The 24,838-nt window shown below is 36.8% G+C and overlaps 1 protein-coding gene across 2 annotated transcripts in view; it reads left to right on the plus strand.

Annotated features, from left to right (window-relative positions):
• Positions 1–24,838, plus strand: part of ANTXR2 (ANTXR cell adhesion molecule 2) — a 301,029-nt gene that overhangs the window by 148,814 nt on the left and 127,377 nt on the right. For both annotated transcript variants that reach the window (XM_077476177.1, XM_077476176.1), the window contains exons 9-12: positions 1,768–1,828; positions 10,095–10,190; positions 14,414–14,483; positions 22,532–22,610. In XM_077476177.1, the coding sequence (XP_077332303.1) occupies positions 1,768–1,828; positions 10,095–10,190; positions 14,414–14,483; positions 22,532–22,610 (306 nt within the window). The remainder of the gene's footprint in view (positions 1–1,767; positions 1,829–10,094; positions 10,191–14,413; positions 14,484–22,531; positions 22,611–24,838) is intronic.

Here is a 24,838-nt window from a genome sequence, read left to right on the forward strand (position 1 = left end):
CGATGATGTACAACACGTACGATGATTCGAGAAAAATTAAGTTCAATAGCTAGTGCAGCTCCTTCTGCTTCATTCCAAGCATACGTGAGCTTTTGTGTGACGGACTTGTGTACACATGATCAGACTTTCTGACAACAAGTGAAGTTGTGGGAAAATTTGAGAACATGCTCTCAAACATTTGTGTATGGAAATGCCAACAGCAAATGTTCGATAGAGCATACACACGGTTGGACTTTCCGACAATATGCTCACATCCAAAGTCCAAACATGTATACATGGCATCACAGGCTGCTCACCTCACATCTGAGTCAAATCAGCAGTGTACCCCTCTGGGGATAATAGAGAAGGCTGGCATGGTGCTGATAATCACTTTGCTCCTTCAAATCACTTATTTCCATAGGATAAAAATCCTGATCATTTCACCAAATATGATGGATATGCAGAAGAAGGAAAGCAGAATCTAGCGCTCTCTGTTTAAAATGTTTAATAATATATAAAAAAGGTTAGGTATAAAACTCACAAAGATGGCACTGTAAGCCTTGCAAGCCGAAAACACCTTTCATAGACAATATGTCTCAAGATGGCGTCAATACATAGGCTCCATACTCTAGACATGTATCGTCAAAGCATAAAAGCGTTTTTCATCCAGTTTATGGGCACAAATCAGAAATTCATTGTGACAATTTTGAGCCAAAGAATTGAAGGGAAGACTCCTGGCTAACAGATTATAAATTGAAAGGTTAACATGTTTCTTGCCCGTTGAGGTTTGAACTGTTGGTACTGCACATATGTGACCCAGAAGCAAAAAATCATTGGTAATTCGGTCAATACATGATGGCAATATCGTTTTCTCTCACAACCGAGTGTTTGTTTTTTTCGAAAACGGTTTGAATGATTTTTCAACTGGTATATGGTATGGGTAGCATTATAAACAAGTGAAATGCAGCTCAGATAGAGGTAAATTGTCAGCTGAAATGCATCTGTCAAATATCTCTGAATGATCTCAACAGTGTCTCCAACTTATGTTGAAAGCAAGGGGAATGCAGTTTAACCACTTGCCGACCACTCCACGCCGATATAAGTCTGCACAATAATAAAAAATTAAGAATAAAAATGCCATAAAACTACCCCCTATTTTGTAGATGCTATAACTTTTGTGCAAACCAATCAATATACGCTTATTGCATTTTTTTATTTTTTTACCAAAAATATACCACCAAAAAAAATTTGTGGGGGAAAAAAAGACGTCAGTTTTGTTTGGGTGCAACGACGCAGGACTGCGCAATTGTCAATTAAAGTGACGCAGTGCTGTATCGCAAAAAGTGCTCTGGTCAGGAAGGGGGTAAAATCTTCCGGGGCTGAATCGGTTAATAGAGTCACTTACTGTATATAGCAGCACTCAGACTGAGTGAAGGAAAGAACGCTGAGCCTATGAAGTTCTGCTAAATGCATGTGTGCTAGCACAGATTCTGTCCATATGAGTAGAGACAGATTGAGCAATAGTATGACCTCATCATTATGCATCTGTTCTTCATTATCCAATCAACAGGCTGGGGGGATGTTTTACCCATATTCTTAACCAAGCTGTTTTGCCACTTCAGTGAACTGACAGGGGTACCTGGCTCACAGAACTGGTTTCTGTAATTGGAAATCCTTTGGCAGATCAATTATTTTCTAAATATGTATTTTAACTGTGTTTTGGTTGTTACATGTTGTTTAGCTTTCAGCAACACTTAAATTCTAATTAAGAAGTTTTCTTTTGTGCAGATATTAAAGAAGTCGTGCTCAGAAATTTTGACCGTAGATCCATCATCTGTGTGTGTTGGCGGTAAGCTCATTTACCGTATGTTCTTTTTTTACCTATTTATAAGCTGTAAGGTATACTGACTTCTTTTAGCCTTACACCACGCCATGCTATATTGTGCTATCACCACATAAAGTAAAACTTCCCGTCTCTCTCGCTTTTCTGTCTTACAGCCAAATAAATATTCATGCTCGGATATTTTTATGGAAAGGATGGTGATCTGAAAAAATAAATAAAAGTGATTGAGCATAACTACATTAAAGTTATCCAATGCAAAATGTTACATATTTATTTATTTTTGATATTACTTTGGCCTACTCTTATTTCTCCTGCACAGCACAGTTACCAGTTTTAATATTTCTCGGCACAGAAGCATCCCCAGGTTTATCGTAGTTTATCGACAGCTCAGCTGCTGACAACTCTGTAATCAGTGTGCTAGGTCACACAGAAAAAGTGAAACATTTCTGCGTTTAGTGTTCATAAAAGGAAACACAATGCAATCCAAGATATAAAAATGATCAAAAGAGTATTAAAAAAGGCAAAGCAGCTGGGAAGGTGTGAAGTACACAGTTCATCCTACAGTGGGCCATAAACATTCTTTACATCACCTTCATAGCTGGGGACTATCAAATTACTAAAGCTTGCTTGAGCGAAATTGGAATGTAGCATCAATATTTACCGTCTATTATTATCCTATAGCTATATTAAAGGAAGAATATAGGAAGTAAAATGGTGTTTTTCTTTCCCTCTTAGGTTTTAGGTTTAAAATCAGAATGCATGCTTATAGTAAAAATACATGATACGCAGTATGTTAGTTGGTGAAGGATATACAATGCTTGTTTAGTTCAAATACAAAATTTTACATACAAAGTTCAATATTCAAACATTTATGTTTGCCCCCTGGGCTGTGGCAAGATGGCATCAAGGTTATTGCAACTAATATGCAGGTACTAGACCTCACCGCCATATTGTGATGTCACAAGCATCATATGGCATTCACCACCACAGTGCAGGAATAAGGCTCAGTTCACACCTATGTGTTTTTTTGGGCTTCTTGCAGAAATGCAATACAGTTCATTTAACATGGTTTCCTAGAACCTGCGAACAGACCTAAACTTCGTGTGAACTTTAGAACCCAGGTCCCCAAACACTTTTTAGGACAATACCTTGCATATTAGCCTTTAAAATTAGCACTTTAAATTTCTCCCATAGACTTGTACAGGGTGTTTGCGGCTTTTCGAATTTGCCACAAACACCCCAAATTGTTCACTGTTCGCTGAACAGGCGAACAGGCAATGTTCGAGTCGAACATGAGTTCGACTCGAACTCGAAGCTCATCCCTAGTCGCGATGACCGCCGGCCATGAGCGATCGCAAGCACGAGAGGCAGAACAGTGATGTGTGTGTGTGTATACGCACAAATCCCTGTTCTGTTCTGTGAGGAGAGACAGATAATGAGTTCCTAATAGCTAGAAACCACAATCCATCACTTCTTCTAGTCAGTCTCCTTCCCCTACAGTTGGAGACACACACAGGGAATACAATTAACCCCTTGATTGCCCCCTAGTGGTAACCCCTTCACTGTCATTGACATTTTTAAAGTAATCAATGCATTTTTATAGCACTGATTGCTGTATAAATGCCAATGGTCCCAAAAATGTGTCCAACGGTCATGATGTGCCTGCCAAAAAAATCACTGATCACCGCCATTACTAGTAAAAAAAATAAAAAAAAATTTATAAAAATGCTATAAATCTATCCCTTATTTTGTAGACTCTATAACTTTTGCGCAAACCAATCAATATACGCTTATTGCAATTTTTTTTTTTACCAAACATATGTAGAAGAATACATATCAGCCTAAACTGAGGAAAAATAGCTTTAAAAAAAAAAAAAAAAATGGGGATATTTATTATAGCAAAAAGTACAAAATATTGTGGTTTTTTTTCAAAATGTACGCTCTTTGTTTGTTTATAGCGCAAAAAATTTAAACCGTAGAGATAATCAAATACCACCAAAAGAAAGCTCTATTTGTGGGGAAAAAAATGTACATTTTGTGTGCAAAGTCGAACAACCGTGCAGTTGTCAGTTAAAGTGACGCAGTGTTGAATCACAAAAAATGGCCCGTCATTCAGCAGCCAAATCTTCTGGGGCTGAAGTGGTTAAAAAATGCAAATTGCGTCAAAAATGCACAAAATGCTTTTCTGCAGCATCTCCATTGAAGTCAAAAAGCAAAAAAAAAAAGCATAGTTTTGCAATTAAATATTCCTGGACCCTTTCCTAAAACGCAGTGGCTGAAAAAAGCATAGATGTGAACGCGTCCCATAGGAAACCATGTTAAATGAACTGTATTGCATTTCTGCAAGAAGCCCAAAAAAACACATAGGTGTGAACTGAGCCTTATTCCTGCACTGTGGTGGTGAATGCCATATGATGCTCGTGACATCACAATATGGCGGTGAGGTCTAGTACCTGCATATTAGTTGCAATAACGGCCAGTAAAATCTGATGCCCAGGCTTGGGGTTATGGGTTACATTGCACATCTGTGGGAAAAAGTGACTTTAAATAGACAGGCAACTAATTTGTATTTATCATTTAAATAAAGGTGCTGTTAGCACCATGATATGTTTAAGTGTCAATGAAGTCTCTGGTCTTCCCAGGTCTGCTAATATTGCATGTTCTCCCCACTGTCAACTAGCAACAAATCTACAGCTTTGGGGGTCAAAAAAATTGCGCAGCAGTAGCTCAGGTAGATCAGGCTATACTAAACAACCTTTGCGGGAACTGCAAAAGCACTAAATGTAGTTGCACATTACTGGCTGCTGCTATAGTGAAGGGTGGGTTGGAGGAGGGTTGTGCTGGATAAATATTGAGACAAATGGGTGCACTTTAAAAAAAAGTAACCAATTCTTCCCATGTTTAACCTCTCACCACTCTAACAGCATCCCCTGCCCTGCTGCTGCATGGAAGGGGAAATGAAGAAGAAAGTAATATCTCAAAAACAATTTATTAAGACCAACAGATTGTGCGTTCACATAAGGTAGAAATTAGTTAGGCACATCAAAACATGAACCGGTGCTAGTAATTCAGGGATTGCACTAGCAGGGAGCAATCAGCTGAGCTAGTGGCTGTGGTTAAACCAATGAGGCCAGGGTAGGAAGACTGGAGCTGTGTAGGGTGTTGCAGTGTAGCATGGCATGCACTCGTCGGAAGTGACAACCAAAGGAAGTGACACAACTCATTTCAGAGCATGCGTGACAGTTCATGATGAAGCCGCATCGCTCTTTTCTCAAGCTTGCAGTCCATGGTGACGCTGCATTACTCCTTTCTCAAGCTTGCAGTCCATGGTGAAGCTGCAGTACTCCTTTCTTAAGCTTGCAGTCTGTGGTGAAGCTGCATTACTCCTTTCTCAAGCTTGCAGTCCGTGGTGAAGCTGCATCGCTCCTTTCTCAAGCTCAAGAAAGGAGAGATGCGGCTTCACCACGATTACCATGCATGCTCTGAAACGCAGTGCGTCACTTTCTTTGGTTGTCACTTCTGACTAGTGCGTGCCACGCTGCACTTCAACATCCTACACAGCTCTGGTCTTCCCATCCTTGCCCCGTGGCAGCTGAACTCCCACGGCTTCATTCCCGCAGTTCAGTGTGTACTTGGGCTCACTGTTGTTTTGTTTTTTTGATTGTAGCAAAATTATTTTGCTCTTAGAACACATTGATAGATATCTACGTATTTCTTTGAGTATTTGATACATTGTTGCTTGTTGCGCTGCACTATATTATTTTGATTTTAAGTATACAGCTTTGCCCCATAAATTGTATCTCAAAACAGTTGTTCTCCTCATAGATAATATGATAATAATGGAGCCTCACATAGGGAAAGTATGTTTATTAAAAGAACAAACAAGCTAACCCCTGGGGACATGAATTTTTAAAGACAAACCATGTTTAGCGGTAGTTCTGGCTGATGTCACATCTGGAACAGAAAGTGTGCAGCAGCCATCTTGGATGAGGCGGGCTTATGGTCTTATTACAGGATGGTGACAGGATATGTAAGTGCAGTACTTTTAGTTTTTTTTTAATAAACATTCTTTCACTATGGGGGGCTCCTTTCCTTTGTGTTATCTATATGGAGAACAACGGTTTTGAGTGGCAATTTATGGGGTTAAGCTATATACTTGCCATAGAGCTGAAGGAAGATTCCTGGAGGAACTGTCAGACATTTATTGCTGGTCTTATATGCACAAGCCTTTTTCACTAAAAACAAGGGGTCAACTCCATCTGGTAAACAGATTGTGAATCCATGTGAGCTGTCATTCCTTGGAGGAACCTTCCTTTATGGAAGATTTTTTTTTCCACGTTTAACATGGACACTTGTTTTGTGAACCTTATTTGTGATATTTTTGCACAGGAGTTGGGGCGGGGGGGGGGGGGCAAACAATTGGGGATGCATATGTCCAACACTCAGAATTGTGTCAGATGTGCAGATCCTCTTGACGGTGTAGCATTGCAGTAGAGTAAAGATTCCTCAAACTAAAGTTTAAAGTATCTTCTTTTACAGGTGCTATTTGTTGTACAGTCTGGAAGATTTTCCCTCTTAATGACCAGGCCATTTATTGCGATACGACACTGTGTCACTTTAAAAAACAATTGCGCAGTTGTGCGATGCTGTATCCAAACAAAATTGACGTCCTTTTTTCCCCACAAATAGAGTTTTCTTATGGTGGTGTATAAAATCAAGGTAACACTTCGCTGCCTGAAAATTAAAATGAATAAAAAAGAGCAGCTAACACAACAACTAGATAAGTTTGTTTCAAAAGTGGATAGATATATAAAGTGTAGCGCTGAAATAGCTGAAGCAATGGCCTAGCTAGACGAATGCTAGAGCCACCATATATGCAAAGGTGAAAAAATAAATGGTGACAAGTACTGACAACCAATCTTATGATAAGGTGATACCAGATATAAAAAGTACAATAAAAAAGTGACCAGTGCAATAACATTAACATAACACATACATAGACATAAAATAAACTTATAGTAAACTGTTCAGTAACAGGTTTTTACATTAAAGCAATGAACTGAAAAAATTGTGCAAAGATCTTTAAGTGAAAGAAATCATGGCAAAAGTCCCAAGTGATTGATCAGAAGTTTGGACGTTCTTCAAACAAACAAAAAATTTATTGACTTGCAATCACCAGTGTGACAACACCACCACTTATGAAAATGTGAGCTTACCAGATAGCTCAGACCCAAAAGAACCTACGTTCTATGAGTCAATAGAGCTTAAAGTGTCAGCTGACAGTTGGAATATAATCTCTGGAGATGTGTCCCAAAACTTTTGAAGAAAGGGCCATCTCCGCACAAGGATATGTGGTGTCAAGTTTCGACCGGTAGATAAGAACGGATAGAGAAGACCATATAGTGTAATTCCATATGACAAAGAAAATGTATTAAAAAGGTAACACACTTACATTTTAAAAGTGTTTCAAGCGCTTGTATAAAACAAAAGTGGCGGCAGTATCTAACTAAAGTTTTGCGGAACTAAAGTTTTGATTTTCAATGGTTAAAAGGGACCTGGCTGCTGCAGGACCTGGTGCTTCTGTGCCCTCCTTGGTGGTTTCCTGTATGTCACACTCGCACAGCCTAAAGTCTGGTACACACTACAGTTTTTTTTGGTTGCACAAAAAAACTGACAGCGTCGGTCAAGACCCACTGTACTAACCATGCGAGGTTAGTCCAGCTATCTCCCCCGTGTTCTGACAGGGGGATGCCCCCCCGCCTTGCAGAACACACTGGTCAGCTCTCTCTGCTATTAGCTGAGAGCACTGATTGGGAGTTGGTTGGCTGCTGGTTTTCCAGCATGCACATCCGACAGAAGCCTTCAGACTTCTTTTGAACAGACATACACACAGACAGAATATCGGCCTGTATTTTTTGTACCGGTAATTAAGTCACCATTGCAATTCTCCTCTATGTGTCCTGAAGAAACATTTGAGAAATGTGTTGACCCATGAGGACTTAACAGAATAATCCTATTATTGTAGCTAGCAATTTATTCAAGTGTAATCACTTGCTATGGTAGATAAATGCAGTGGATAGTTGTGTTTGTGTACAGACATTGATTTTATGACTCAAAATGGGTCTTTATGTATCTTTTATGTAACGTTTGTAATAAAACTTTGTGTATGATTTTGCATTGTACCATGTGTGCTTTTTCCTGGGCCAGTAAAGTCTGTTTTTTTTCTTTATAGTTTTGGTATATAATGATACATGGATGCGACACCTACATAATAGGGATAGATGTGTGTAATTAATTGGACTGGCTAAACTGAACTGCAAATTCCATGCAGGAAAAATAGTATAGAGTTTATAATTCAATGATGTATTTACTGTAGCTGTTTGTTTAGAATTGAACTTTACTTTGGGTAAGATCAAAATTACATTTTTAATAAAACATTTGCTAATTTATTGCTACTGCAATTAATAGAGATCTGTCTAGCATTAATAGCAATGGTACCTTTCTTTTATGTGTATTGCAAGCCTATTATAGTTAATATTTTTCAGGTTATATAATAGGTAGGCAATTTATGTCACAGGACAAAGTGGATTGAATATTTGTTAGCCAAATAAATTTGACAGGATACACATGTCAGACCTAAGATTTTAAGAGCTGTGCTTGTTTTGCTCCATAGGCAAAGCATCACTTCTTTAATTTAATATTTCCTGAGGGTTGGGTGGATGAGCATGATTCCAGAGAAATGGGATAATTGATTTTCTGACTAAAACATTTACTTTAACAGCACAGATATGTGATGGTGACAGGTGAATGTAGAGATAAACATTCAAATGTAGGCCAAATCACAGGGGAAATGTATTACATAAAACTACTATGCATTTATACTTTTAAATATTCTTATTTTCTATAAAATTCTCAAAAAACTGGTATATAAAAGTTGTGTTTGTATACTGAGTAATCTGAGCCAAATGTTAAAAAAATGTAATGACATAATATAAAATAGTGCAGTGCTGTTTTTTTGGGGGATATTTATTATCGTTGCAGTGCCGTATCACAAAAGATGACCTGGTCATTAAGGGGGGTGAAATAAATCTGGGGTGCCAATTGAAATCATTTCTAAACTAAATATTATCTGAGGGTGGTTACGGATTCCCTCTATTTATTCCATATATGTATTAATTTGTCTATTCCTATAGTTAGCTAGTCTAAAAAAATCTGATAGTTACTGTTGATAGCACAATAATATAAGGTTAGCTATGAAAACAAACACACTGCTTTTTAACGTCTTAGCATTTTCCTATTTTCTTGGGAAATAAATAACATGAAAATACTATAGAGCATATAACAAAAGAACATCAAATATACTTATTGCAAGGCTGTCCTCTAGATATTGTCTCATCAGCTGGGCTCAAGATGGTAATAGAGAGAGCCATGATGCTCAGAGAACCATCAGGGAAGCGCCAAGAGTGAAAAAAACTGATGATTTCCCTTCTGTGTGCACTTTTTTACACATTCATTCAGACCCACTCATAACCACACCCCACTACCTGCCTGTCCAATGAGATATTGCCAAGAGGCATATTAAATATATTTAATATATTATATTTCTGTATTGGACATTCATCAATTATCTTGTCAGCCATGGTCCTTTTTGAAGCTTGCTTGCAGAGCTTTCTCACACCAGCCGTCAGGAGCCAGGTTTTTTGTTCAGCCTTGCTTCTTTCAGATTAATATTCTGATATGCTATAAAGCTTTGATGTGCAACTTGTTACATTCCAGACAGCCCCCAAGAATGCAAAGGTTTGTTATAGCCATAGTTCATATTTCAAACACCTCTTGTAATTATGAAATAAAAAATGTTGCCTTCCAACGGGGGTTAAATCCTTCCGATCCTTAAGTGGTTAATGGACTTTGGGAATGTGTTGATGACATTAGTTTCAGAATTTGTGGATATGTGCATTTTTACCTGCAGTTGACCTCCCTCTAAACATCATTTGACCTGATTCAAATGAGTTTTGCAATCCTGTAGACTTGTAGGGAATGCAAAACCCATCTGAAGTGAACAAAGCCCATTGATATTGGTTATAAGTGTGTTTATATTTTAGCAGTAAATGTTGGAGAGATCAGCTTTTCTCAGTCGTTATGATTGCAGAAATTTCCTTTCAAGTTTCTATAGTTTCTATAGCTCTATAATTATAATTTATATCTATAATCATATATGTTAGTAAGCGAAATTATACAATTTGATCACACAAACATCTATATATTCTTCTAGAGAGTTTTCAAGTTGTCTTAAGAGGGAATGGATTTTTGTTCGGCCGGAATTCAGATAATGTCATGTGTACATACCACGTGAACAAGACAACAAAACGTAAGTACATACAAATATTCAGCTCTGGAAACAGACCACTACATTACATGTTTGCAGATTAACTGTAAAAAAGTATTATTAGCCTGTTTTAGACATGTTTTAAGTTACACAGTTATATTTTTTAGCTATCTTTGATAGCAGTGATATAAACCACAAAGCTATATTATTGCCCTGGCTCAAACTTTGAGTATTTAGAGCACATAACAAACAACTTAAAATTTGCTAAAATTTGCTAAAATTTGCAACAAATATATATATTATATATATATATATATATATATATATAATATTTTTTTTTTCACTTAGACAGTTTATTGAAAATGTCTGAATAGTACATAGATACAAATGTCTCTATAAGTCCAATATAGTCACATAGATAGGCATCAACCGAACAGAAATACAACATGTCTAAACATTACTAGGTATCAAGCATATTCTTAATTGGGTAATGATGCTTAGACATAAATACCCTAGGAGAGGGAAGAAAGAACTACAGAATAAAACAAAAAAAATGAAAAAATAAAATGATTAATTAAAAAAATTAAAAGGGGTAAGGGGGTGGAGGGAATGAAAAGGAGGGAGTGCATGTTGCGGAAAGGGGAAAGGGTGGGAGAGGATAAGAATGTGTTGAGGAGAGGGGGTGAGGCAGTCACTGACTACCAGTAATCAAAACACTAAAGTGCATCATGCCAGCAGTGCGACAGAGTCTGGCCTTAAGATCGAGAATATAAATAATTTTTTAAGGACTTTGCAGGTGCTACAGTGATCACTGCATAATTTCATAAAAACATTAATCTTATTCTTGTCACATCTGAGAGTTCCCCCACACACCATGGGTCACTGTTACTCTACCATATATTTCTGAAGATGCCACTTCAACTTAAGTCAAAAGCTAATAACTTCTCCAGTGGAAGGCTGGTGGATTTTACTCTCTCAATACATTTCAAAGACTATGATGTCTGCTTCTTCAAAAGATACCATGAGTGACCATGGTGGCTGGGAAGAAACCTCATGGTGAACCCAAATGGCCAGACCTTACTTTATTTAAGAGATTATGCATGCCTGAATATGTTTCTTGCAGGGCTCCCATTGCTGGTATTGGCCATACAGATGCACCTGGTATACCTGCACCCTCGGGGGGGGGGGGGGGACGCTTTAATGGGTGTATGTAATGTATTACTTTGCTAGTCCCCTATATGGCAGCCAATCCAATCATAAAACTCAGAGTCAAATGCAAATACGGGAACAGCAACAGGTTTCAGACAAATTTAGGCAATGTTTAGATGTGACTCAATCAACAGATTGCTTTTCAGAAATGGAGATGAGGTGAAGTATGCCATCAGTTTCCCCAAAATTAATCAGTCCAATCACTGTCTGCTGATTAAATGGGTATCCTCTTCCACAGCAGCCAGGCTCTCCCTGTGTTCCGCCTGAATTTTGTATGATTAAAATTCATGTTTTTATGAAACTATGTAGGCATCACTGTAACACCTGAAAAAAAGCTAAAATTATTTATTGTTTTGTGGTTTCTACACTTTATGGGATATGCACCACATAAAGATCCAGCTGGTTGAGATACATATAATTGTTATGTGATTTCTGAAAGAAGTTGACCTTCAAATTTTTTCATTTGATTTGCTGACAGAAGATCTGCTATTATATGGAAACCTTTTTTTAATATGTGCTTCTTTGCAGACTAATGAGCTTAAATGTCTTGCTAATATGTTTACTACTAGATTAACATTTACACCAGCCTAGTAAATATTGACTGCTAATAATCATGCACAAACAAGCAAATCATATGCTCACTGCATTTTCTATGGACCCACAATGTGTGCTCAGGTATCAGGTGTCAGAGAAAATATGTGTAATTAACTAACAAAACTGTTTTTATGTGTAGGCTACACTTCAGCATCAAAGCAAATACCAGTTAGACTATAACATATCTAAAATAAAAGGTTGCTCTGTTTTTGAGTTAATAAAGATGCATATAACAAAAAAAAACAATAAAAACCTTGTTTGAGATTCAACTCTACTCCAAAGCCAGTGTTGTACAATCCTACATTATATGGTGTACAATATTACATCTCATGTGTGAAAACTGTGTGAAATAGATTTCTAAAAGGTCCCATATGGAATGCAAGAAAAGGGTATATGTATATAAAACTGTATATATTTTAATTATCCAATGATTATCCTCAATAGCTATGTTAAGTATATCATCATGGGTGGACTGGATGTGCTTCCAGCTCCAAATAACAAAGTGCATCTTCTATAGTATACACTTAATCACAAGTCAGTGTACCTAAAGTACCTATCTAGAGGAGGATGGATATACAACCACCAAATTGCCAACTTGGGGCTCTTAGAAACATCACTTTAAAAGATTCCTCAAAGGATTGCATTCTTCCAGACCTCCCTCACATAATCCATAAATAAGGCAGTATAGTTCAGGCATTATATAGTCAACAAGTTCACAAGGAACATCCAAGTTAGGATAATAATATCAAAAGCATATTTGTAAAACCACATCCTGAATAATCATAGGCATCCATGGGTAAGCAAGGTGTACTTACCAGTTCCAGCCAAGGTCTATTAAACCCTTACCGGTTAATGCTGGCAATTAAGTCGGAAGATAAAAAGTTATTTTTTTTCTAATTTTGAGTTCATCTAGCTGCTGTTGGCTTTATTAGCTGTTGAACATTAGGAATAAAATTGCATTTAAAATGACATATGTCAATAAATAAAACTAATAAATCCTAATTTATAAAATGTCTCAGTAAATTGTACACAGAGGTGCATATGCAGTAACTGAAGCACTAGAAATTTCATTGATACTAATTTTGAAGCTAATTTTGAAAAGCTTACAGTTTCAGTGCTTAACGGACCTTAAAATTCATCATGACAAATTCCCTTGCCTTTTTAGTGGTCACCATATTACAAAAAGGGAGTAAATATCAGGGATTAAAGCTAATTAGCTAAAAACATTGTGACCATGTGCAATAGTAGCAATAATATGTGGCAGACTGCTGTCATTATCCTTAAAATTTTGTAAATTCAATGAGGGTCTTGAGGAGTCTGCGACAAAGGGCTTTTTTGGAAAGAAAATGCAGCAAACTTTTGACATTAGTTTGAGATGCTTCTGATATTTCAAATTGAATGCACATGTATTTGGCATACCATTGATCGGCACTTGACCTGCTTTAGCTGCTTTTGCAATTCCATCAACTTGTATGAAGGAAGAAGCAGTTCTGAAGCGAACAAAAGCCAATCAACCTTGGCCTTAACTGATGTAAGGATGGTGATGAGTGAGCCCAAGCAGCCTGTCCACATTGTGACTGCTAAAGGCTCCGAGTACTACTGAGATGAAGTGTCTAGTAATAAGGTAATGCAAAATATTTCAAATCTTTGGGTCCAAAATGACCATGAGAAAATGCTCATTAGGAAAGTTCCACAACAAAAAGAGTCACCAACAGCTACCATATCCTGAAGTGTAGCAAGGTGCTTACCAAACTACCATGACCCTCTTTACTCAAGAGAAGTAATTTAACACTTAAGAAATCACAGCTGGACTTTCACTCTAATTTCCCTAGCGGGAAACCATCTAAACTCCAGACAGGGGCATTCATGTAAGGCACTTCTCCATTGTGCAATAAAAGCTGGTACCATATTTATTGAATAGATAAAATACATTCACATAAGGTATCAAAGACATGCGCATGTAAATTTAACTGTCAAGCTGGCATAAGCTTCTAGTTTCGGGAATGCAATGACGGCAGCACAGGGGTTCCAGATAATCCAATGATTTGGAATTTTTGTGGACTTTATGTGATATATCTTTGAATCTTGGCCATTATATGTTTTATATATAAACTTTGTCATATTCCACAGATTTTTGTAATTTGTTTTGATATAGCGCAACACTTTTGTATATTTATGTTTATTGGGAGGGATACTTTCTCTTATGTGTTTGCAGCTTAACTATTTTGTATTTGCAAAGGTGCTCCTTTATTTTTTCTTTGTAAATACTGAGAAGTCTGTCAATAAAAGTATGAGCAAAAATGCTGAGAAATATCCACTAACATCATCCAGGTCAAACGCAGGTGTGCTTACTCCTAATGCTTTTTAGCCTCACCAATATTTTTTTATCTTTATTTTGCCTTATAATTAATCAACTTATTTTTTAAAACCTGTGAATTTTAACACTCCTTTTCTATCCACAGATGAAAAACCACTAACAGTGGAAGCTCAGTATATGCTTTGTCCAGTTACAGTACTTGAAGAGGCTGGACAGTAAGTACTTTCCCAAATCTATCATTATTTATTATGACCTTGTTTACACATGTAGTTGGGAACAATAAAAATGTGTTATTGAGCTGTGTTTTTACTACATCCCAACCACTCCCCCTTAAACTGGAAAGGCACTAATGCCTGCCCAATGTGACCAATTAAACAGAATAGGGAAACCCCATAACTGTGTGCAATGTTTGCGGTTGTGGAGCGCTGTTACGGTGTTAAAACAGGCAATGAGGATCTCATATGATAAACACTTCACAGAATGGGGCTGGTAAAATTTGCTCATGAATCTTGCATGTCATATAAAAGCTACAAAGCAAAGCAGTTAAAGGATATGTTAAAATTCACACAGAGTTAAAAATAAAAGGTACTAGTGGAGATAAAAATAGAAAGAAAATCTAGGCAGCTTAAATATTTACTTTTCATTTAATATATTTATATATTTTTTGTCTTAAAAGGAATCTTCACACAGGATATAAATTGTAGGGAAACTGTTTATTTTTGTGTGTCTGTGAACTCTAACTGTATTTGCAGTCAAAGTTTCCCTCAGCTTAGCAATTACTTCTAATCACAACAGTTTATGGAGTATAGGGGAATGGTCCCATGATCAATTAAGCAATATAACCTGTATTGTTAGATGTGGCCATGACTACACAGCAGCAGCAACATATCACAGATAGGATTTATTTCCAGATACAGGCTCAATATATTATAAAACATTGTTTTTATTTTTCAGACTGCATGCACAAACCCTTTCGAACATATGTTCTGTACAATGGGCATGCTGTTCTTAGAAAAAAATATTGTCCTTTAATATCGGCCACTAGGTAAATCCAGGAAATAATTGCACCAACTCTTCTGCTTACTGTAATTTTTACATTGCAGGAACAATGGAGCATATATCAAAAACATGAAACAATTATTCACACAGTAGATTGCTGTTTATCTATACTGTACTCAGCATCCATATGCCTGTGTAATAAAGGATCCTAAACAATAACAATGCACCTAGCAAATTTAAATACATTTTGAAAGTGCTGTTATACAAACACAGAAGAACACCTAATCACTGGATGAATATTTATGAAGTTAACTTGCAATTCTCTAGACCTAGCGACTTGCAGATTCATTATTGGATCCACAACCTAGAAGTCAAGAAGTCTTTAAATTTATTATGTTGGTTTTTAACGAATTTGACTGATAATCTCAGATTTCAGCAGTTAAAGCGGTAGTAAACCCACACATTTTTTTTTTTTTTTAAACCTGCAAAGCAAAAGGCATAATGAGCTAGTATGCACCGCATACTAGCTCATTATGAAATACTTACCTTAGAACAAGGCCCCGACATCTGGCCCGATCCACGCCGAGGGAGCTGACATGCTCCCTCTGCGTTTCTTCCGGGTATCGCGGCTCCGGCGCTGTGAGTGGCCGGAGCCGCGATATAGTCACTCCGGCGCATGCGCGCGGGAGATTTCAGTCCGGCCACTCGGCTGCTGCCGGATTTTGACGACAGTCAGCGGCGCATACCGAGGGGAATATCTCCTAAACCGTACAGGTTTAGGAGATATTTTTTTTACCTACAGGTAAGCCTTATTATAGGCTTTCCTGTAGGTAAAAGTTAAAAATGTGGGTATACAACCACTTTAAGGGTAGTCAGACTAATAAAACATGAGTTTTGCTTAATAAATGCCACTGCATTTTGCACATTGTGCAATCAAATTGTAGCATGTGTGGCCAGCTTTAGTTGCAAAGAAATTTATCAGAGGTAATGTTTGAAATGTTAAAAAAAATTTGGGAAAAATTAAAATAAACCTAAAGGAAAAAAAATGTAAATAGGCCTAGAGAAAATGTATAGTAATTATTTGGTGTATGATTAATTTCTTTATATTCAGGACTAATTTTTGTTTATATATTTTATTTTAATTTAGGTAAATGTAAAATATTACAAATTTCTAGTTTGTGTTCCCTTTATCAGCCAGCAAATATAATTTTAGGCATTTTTTCACAGGCTTTTAGTTAGCCTCTTAATAAAAAACTATTACTGTATTTATTGGAGTATAACACTCACTTTCTCACCATGAAAATTTGGGGCAAATAGCGTGTATGTTATACGCCAATACTTCAATTTTAGCTGACTCTGAGGGGACAAGGAAAGGGGGGCGGGACGTGCGCCGTCAGATTATATACAGTGAGAATCTCCTGTTTACTTGGTGGCCTCTGTAATAGAAAGACCCGTCTCCTGGGCCGCCATTGGACCATCGATCTGTAGGAGATTCTCACTGTATATAATCTGTCGGGCATCGATCAGGCTACACTGATGGCAATTGTGAGGCTGCTGCATTGATGGCAATGGTGAGGCTGCTGCATTGAAGGCAACGGTGAGGCTGCTGCATTGATGGCAATGGTGAGGCTCCATTGATGTGGACTGGTGAGGCTGCATTGATGCCACTTGTGAGATTGCAGGTGGGCATTGATCAGGCTGCATTGATGGCAATAGTGAGGCTGCAGATAGGCACTGACCCTTACTTTGCTTCAAAGTTCCTTATTTAACATTTAGGTTTTTTCCCCTCTTAAAATGAATGTGCATGTTGTACACCTGTGCATGTTATATGCCGATAAATACAGTATTTATAGATTTCAATACCTCCAGCTGAAATTTGCACACAGAAGTGGATGATCCTTTCTAGTCAGACAAAAAAGAGCCTTTAAGCAGGCAGATTCTGCTGTTCTGTCTCATTAGCCACCATGCTCTGGAATTTTTTAATCTTGTATTTTATATAAACTTGTAAAGCAAACATTGTATATACAGTAGATATTAAATAAAATATATACAAAACAAATTAAAAACTTATAACAACTAAAATAAGTGATATTACAGGCTGCAACAACTAAAATAAGAGCTACAGCCATTGTTTACCATTCAAGGGAAACCCAACCTGAGAGGATATGGAGGTAGCTATTGCTTGAAAAATTATTCTACAAATATTAATTGCCTGACTGTTATACTGTTATTTTACCATTTTTTTTAATTTACTGGCCTAGAAAAAAAAAAAATTAGTTATAGGCGTTCTAACTTCACACTTACTTTATAAATACTACTTAGGGGGTATTAAAATTAAGGACAGCCAGGTATGAAGCATTTTCAATGTCACAGCAGCCTTCCTTATCTCTCTCAGCATGGGCTTTCTTTAACCAATAATAACTACAGTAAGGATCAGCATTAGTTAGAAAATCCAAGGCCCCAATTTTGTTAATATAAAATAACATACTGTTTATACTATTATAATTATATTATTATTATCTTATTTACTTATAGTGACTGGTGATGGTCTAAAATCACAGGAGCTATTAAGAAAATAGCTTTGCTCTGTTGAGGTTATAATTGTCACGCCTCTTGAATTCCTGGAGAGATCTGATTAAAGAGTTCAAGATAAAACGTAGAAATGACTGTCATGTAAGATAACTAATGTTTAGTATGTTTGCTTAATTAACTTTTGGCTAAGGATTGGAACCCATTAAGTAGCTAGTAGTTAGTACATGTTGAAAATAAACACATCTGGTCCCGCAATGAGTGAGGGTTTTCTCTGTGTGGGTGACAGATGTGGCGATCATTTACCCTGCTCTCCGCGTTTAAATAATTAACAGCACACTGGAGGAGCAGCCTTAAACAGACTGCCTCTTAGCCAGCTAAATGTTCTCAAAGTGCCGGTATTTATGACCAACTGGAACTTTTTTAGCTTTAATAAGTTACGTGTCTACAAATAGACACATATTTTAAGGGACATTTATTATTAATCTTTGTGAAGCCTTTTATTGGAATAAACATAAAAAGGCTGATCTAAAAAAATGATTTAGTTTTACCTTAGCTTGTGTTCACTTCAACTAATTAATACATTCAGGGAAATTATTAAAAAAATAGAAAGTTTCATTGAATATAATTTGACAAAAAAAATGTAATGTTAAAACCCCTCTTACCTGTAAATGAGTGCAATATGTAGTCACTTTTCCTGCACCTCACACCTCTGAACACAGTCCTGTTCATCAAATCTGCCCCCCCCCTCCCTTCCATGGTGGGAAGCCACCACTTATGAGAGTGTCAATCTACCAGATCCCCACAGCTCTCACTGGTTTCTCCCTCAAACCTCATGCCACTATTGTATACTACCATTTAACCTCCCTGGCGGTATGATTATTTCGGATTTTAGGTGCTAAAAGCGGTACCATTATTTTGCATGAAAATTTGGCGTTTTATATTGTAGTCCTGTAATTCTTAGGAATAACTCTCGTAAATCTGTCCAAACCAGAGTCTAGCAGACATCCTGGGTATAATAAAGTTTGAAAAATGAAATCATAAATTATAATATAATAAATAATTATAAATAATTGTACCAAATAATAATATATAACAATAATAAAAATTATTCAATAATGTAATCAAATCAAAAACACTGAAATTTGCTCATTTGCAGAATTGTCGCTGTCATTAGATTTAGTGTTGGATGACAGCTCTCCCCACAAATCACTATCGCTCACTTCTGCGAGTGATTCCAATTTATTATCGCTGTTTTCTAGCTGGTCTAAAACCATTTTTGATGTAAAGTGACAGTTTGGTTGCTATGGACAATCTCCAGTTTCCAGGCAGAAAGAACAGTTTTTATTATATAAAACTGCATGCAGGGCACTGGGCAGACCACTAGGGACAAAGGGGATGTGAAATATTTACATACAGCAATGTAATCTATAAGATTACATTATACTGTATGTATACTGTGTGTTTCACTTTTTGAATTTGGTGCCGATCTCCGTCCCCGTGCGTCACAACGCAGGGAACGGAGATCGGCTCTGTGATAGGTCGAGCGAGACATGGCTCGCTCGTACAGTGGGGAGACTATGCTTGATCCGAAGGAGAAGGTAAGTAAACATCCTCCTAGATCCAGCGATGCGGTCCCGAGTCTGGCTCGGGGGTTACCGCTTTTGGTATAGAAATTCCACCCCGAGCCAGACGCGGGAATACCGTCAGGGGGGTTAATGAGACCCAATGAGTGTTTCAGTGGACCCATAATTTTCAGTTTCCAAGCAAGCTTTAAAGGATGGGAACTATTTATTTTGGAGGTGTTTGCCATTGTGAGCATTGGGAAATGTGAGTATTTTTTTTACAAGCAACAGGGGTTTTAAGAATAATTTTTCATGACAGGTTTGTTTCAAATATTTTATATTTGATATAAACATAAAGATCCCTGGAAATGACCCCACACATTTTTAATATACCATATTCAGCAGTGTAAAAAATATATATATTTTTAATAGTATACATTTTTAAATTTTAGCTTAAAGATTTTGTTTGCCCAAAGCTAACAATTATGTTTTTAGAAGATCATTTGGAGTGCTATTGATTGTGGTATTTGACTTTGCACAGAATACCCAATCACGCACAAGGAACAGGATAAAAAAAGATTTTTGCTTTCACACATTTGGATGATAGAAGTCCCAAAGCTTCATGTCGTTTACTAAACTAAGTGGAAATTCCCCGTGGAAATAGGCTTTACTCCTTTAGTAATTTAGCCACCATTTAAACTTCAAAAAAAATATGCTAAGGTGTGATTTTTCATTGTCTACAACATAACAATTTTTCTTTCAAATAATTATAAACAAGTCAAAGTCAAACATATAAGGTAGATTATAGGATAGTAAAGATGTTTCTTTAGAATAGCTTAACTTTTATTTAGTAAGCAAATTACAGTACATACATGGTAATCAGAATTTATATTTCTGTGTGTGAACAAGGCTAATTTAAATCTGTTAGTTACTATTTTTACTATTTTCATTGCCATGTTGAATAAACCTTGTATTATCATTGTGTTCTATGAATCTATATACAGTATTGTAAAAAGAAGGTTGGTAAAAAACCACGTGGGAATGGTCAATATACACCATACACTTTGCATCCCATTAACCATTCTAAAGACTGTTCTAAAGACTTCTGTCGAATACAGGACCAAAATCACTGTTATTTTGCATGTTTACTTCATTAACTTAAAACCATTTGAATAATATAGCAAAGCCACGTGTAGGAGGAGGCTGTAGATTTTGTGAGCTTGTATGCTTTTTCTCTTCTGTTCAACAGGTAATACTACTACTACTAATAATACAATATAATATTGTTTTAGGGCTAGATTACATGAATTTCTTAGTGTGCTACTGATGTAAGTTGCCAGTGGTACAATTTATAACTACAGTCTCAAAGGACCTCATTGTTTTGAGCATTTACGTCCCAAATTTCATCCTAACCTACTGAAATGTACTCAGGCAACACAAGCAGCCTTGAGTTTCATCTGCCCTATATCCACTTGCCTTGGTGCGGAAGCAATATGCTATGCTCTAAAAACAGGCATTATTTGGAGTATGCATCAATGTTTTTCTGTCATTCGTTATGACTTCCAAGTATAGGTACAGCCTATAGTTTTACTATTACTATCAAAACAGTGTGTAATCATAACTGAAGGAAGAAAGTATCTACACTTTAACATTTTAATAGGCCACAAAATCATGACTTATGAAATTTTGTTGGGTGCAACGGGCAACAATGACATTTTTCTTTCCTATACTTTTAATCTATAAGTCCCACTCATACTGTAACTGCTCTCTTTTTATATAATTACTAAATCAGCTCACTTGAATTCATTAGGTCTCTATTGGCTACTAAAACTTCTTTATAAACAGTCTTCTATTATTTTTTTTTTTTTAATTGTTGGTGTAATTTATTCATTTTAGTGCTGGTTCTTGATTTCAAAATATCAGTCATTATAATTTTAATAACTTTTTGAACAGTTGCCAGTTTAATTTTCAGTGTGTGAAAATTAGAGGTAAATTATTTATTACTTTCAGCAAATGTCTTTCATGATTTTATTTAACATTTTTTTCATCCTTTTTTAATGGATCATAAAATGACAATCTTTTATTGTACACTCGTAAAACAAGGAGCAAATGAATACTTTGCAAATAGGTTTCTGTGGATTGAAATGTCAACTGTAATTCACTTGATGTGAAATTCTTAATCAGGCACATGGCAAAGGGCCATGTCCAGTTTACTATGGTAGCCTTGTCTACTGGACACAGGAAAAATAAATAGTACATATTGCTCAGTTGGTTTTTATTTATTTTTTCTCATTCAGTAAGGGATACTGCAATAAGGAGACTCTCATCCTTCTCCCAGCATGACTTGTTTTTTGCTAGTATCAGTTAGGAGGGACTTCTTCTGTCTGATCTGCTTAAAAAAGTTATTACTACATATTTTTCCTCAATCTAGATTATCTTTATTCTTCATTCAAGATTCCTCTATAAACTGCATGAGTTGGCCTCTATATTGGTGTTTCCTTAGCAACGGCTTTGAAGGCCCTGCTGGCCTGCTCAGTTGTGGAGTTGTGATCTTTAGGAACTGGGTTCTGAATTGTGGAACTTTCCAGACCAAAGTGTACTGTGCTATCGGTGGAGAGCTTTCCGGGTCCAGAGCCATTGCACAGCCCGGTTGTGACCCTATCTCTGAAGACTCACTTTATGAGTAGGCTGTGCAGGCCAAGCCTTCGGATGCATCCGGATGTCCGAAAGATGCAATAATCGGCCGACTTTAGATTTGTTACGGAACGAAGCACACATGTCTAGCCAGCACCTAACACTGGATGGCACATCAAGTATTCCCTGTAAAAGCTATATGAAAACATAGACTTGAGTTCAAAGTTGAAGCTCAGACATTCAACTGCCATTGCACCAAGCAAGGCAATGTGGCAGCCTCTTATTAGGACAGCAAGGAACTAACACTGCATTGTGGAATGACAAAAGACATGTCCAACGCTCTAAACTTCCCACACCTTGGTTTGGAGTGTACTGACACCTTTGGTGTCTATTGTCACCTATTTATCCCCATATGTGTTATCATAAAAGTATGTACTATCATTCATTAAGAGAGAACTTGAAGAGAGACTTCAATGTTACCATATAGATTGATTCATATAAAGTAATATGTTTGATTTTCTTGGTATTTTTTCTAGGACCATGGAGGTTTGGGTAAGCATAAACAATGGAAACACTGCTTTAACTAGCCCTCTGACGATCACAGCTACAAATTGCGTAAGTAATACAGGACATATTGTATACATATATTATCTCTGGAATATATACCTGTGTATATATATATATATATATATATATATATATATATATATATATATATATATGCCAAATTAATAAATCAAAGTGTTTCTTTTTTCTTTGTGTGTATATAGTTCATTACTCATTGATATTTGAGAATAATTTGTCTTGCTTTTTATAAGTGTGAATTCAATATATAAACTTGTTTTGAAAGCCAGCATGTAACTGCACTAACATGACAGCAGATTAGTGTTTCTATAGTAGCAGCTGGAATTTTGAGCAGAGATCACGTATCCCAGGACTAGTTTGATAATGCTAATGAACCAGTAGACAATTTGCAAGCTATTCGCTGCCACTCGGGTCAAGGGAGTAGAAAACAACAAACAACACACATGCACATACTCCGTGAGAGAATTCATTAAAACCTCTCTTGTCCTCTAGGCCTGTTAACATGTGTAAATTAACACATTTAAGCTCTAATGACCATAATTTATTATAATATATTGCAGCCTAGCTGTGTAACTTATGCAACATTCAGTTTTCAGGAAGTGTCACAAAAACATTTAGTAATACCTACACATTTTAAATTGTAAACAGAATTTCAAGACTCACAGCATTTGTTTAATGTTTTGCAAATGATTGTGGCAACTAAATATAGACCTAAATATAAAAATGGGAGCGTTTCAGGAAATGAGTGCAAAATGTAACATATCTTGATACTGATAATTATTATTTAAGAAATATTGATCAATTTACTGAACAAATATGATACAAACGGTAGTAAATAAACTAGCATGATATGAGAAAACAACAACTCATGAGCTGATAGTCTACAGCTGTGACGTTTCATAAATTGTTGTAATTGTGCACAGTAGTACAGTCAGTCAACAGACTTGATACAAATTTGAAGTTCAATGAGATCACTTTTTTCTTAGGCAGTGAATATATAACAGATAATTGAAATGTTATCCCCAATATTTTCAGCAAGCTCTTGACTAATGAATTAATGTGTTTTCCTAGCCCTAATGACCCCTATGACTTTAACAGCTTTAATAGGAAACTAACTTAGGGTGATGATATGCATTTTCAGCCTATTTATGGCTACCTACATAACTAAAAATACATTGCTCACCCCAGAACACCTACCAAACCCTCTAATCATTATCAGAATCACTCCTCCTGCTAATTCACACCTAATATCACTTCCCTTGGATTTGTTGTAAACTGCAACTGTGCTGAATCCTCCTGTGATTATAATGAAATCTGAAGAACCCCAAACTGTGTGGATGGCATTGGTATTGAACACAATGCTACCTTAATTTTCTACAATATTCACAAGTATCACAAGTAGGTAACAAGACTGTAAGATAAAAAATCTCTTGTTTGTGCTAAAGCATGCCTCAAGTGATATTAAAGTCAAACATTTGTTCCTTAAATTATATAAAATAACATGATTCACATGCATTTTAAAGTAACTAAAGGGAACACGTTTTATACATTACACAGGAAGCCCTGTCATTATTTATTTTTATTTTTTTGCCATTTGCTCCCACACTTCCTGTCCCATAGTCAGAACAGGAAGTGAGAGGAAATCCCTCCAAAGTCAACAGGCACAATCACCAGGGTTGCCATAACTAGAGTCCCCATTGGAAGATTCCCCCTCTGCTCCTGGGACAACTCAACATTTGGAATTTAATTTTAACCACTTACTGACCAGCCACCTTCATTATACTGCGGCAGTTTGGGTCATTCCCGCAAATCGCAGTAGCTGTATGTTGTTGCAGGAACTTTTGTGGGCATGTGCTCTCCCATTTGCCAGCGGGGGAGCCAATCAGCAGGTCCGGTGGACTTGATGTCCGCTGGACATCCGCGATCATTCCCCACAGAGACAGAAATGGGATCTGCCTGTGTAAACAAGGCAAATCTCAGTTCTGACAGAGGAGATCACACAGATCCTGTCTTTCTGCTAAGCAGGAAGATGGATCTGTGTGTTTCCCTAGTCACACAGTCCCCCATACAGTTAGAAAACACAAACAGAGAACACATTTAACCCCTTGATCTGGTGTTATCCCCTTCCCTGCCAGTGTCATTAGTACAATAACAGTGCATATTTTTAGCACTGATTACTGTAATAATGTCACTGGTTCCCAAAAAAGTGTAAAAAATGTCCGATCTGTCCGTCACAGTCCAGCTAAAAATTACTGATC

The sequence above is a fragment of the Lithobates pipiens genome, unplaced genomic scaffold (genome assembly GCF_037356315.1).
Source record: "Lithobates pipiens isolate NorthernLeopardFrog02 unplaced genomic scaffold, aLitPip1_a1.2 Scaffold_13, whole genome shotgun sequence".
NCBI classification, from domain to species: domain Eukaryota; kingdom Metazoa; phylum Chordata; class Amphibia; order Anura; family Ranidae; genus Lithobates; species Lithobates pipiens.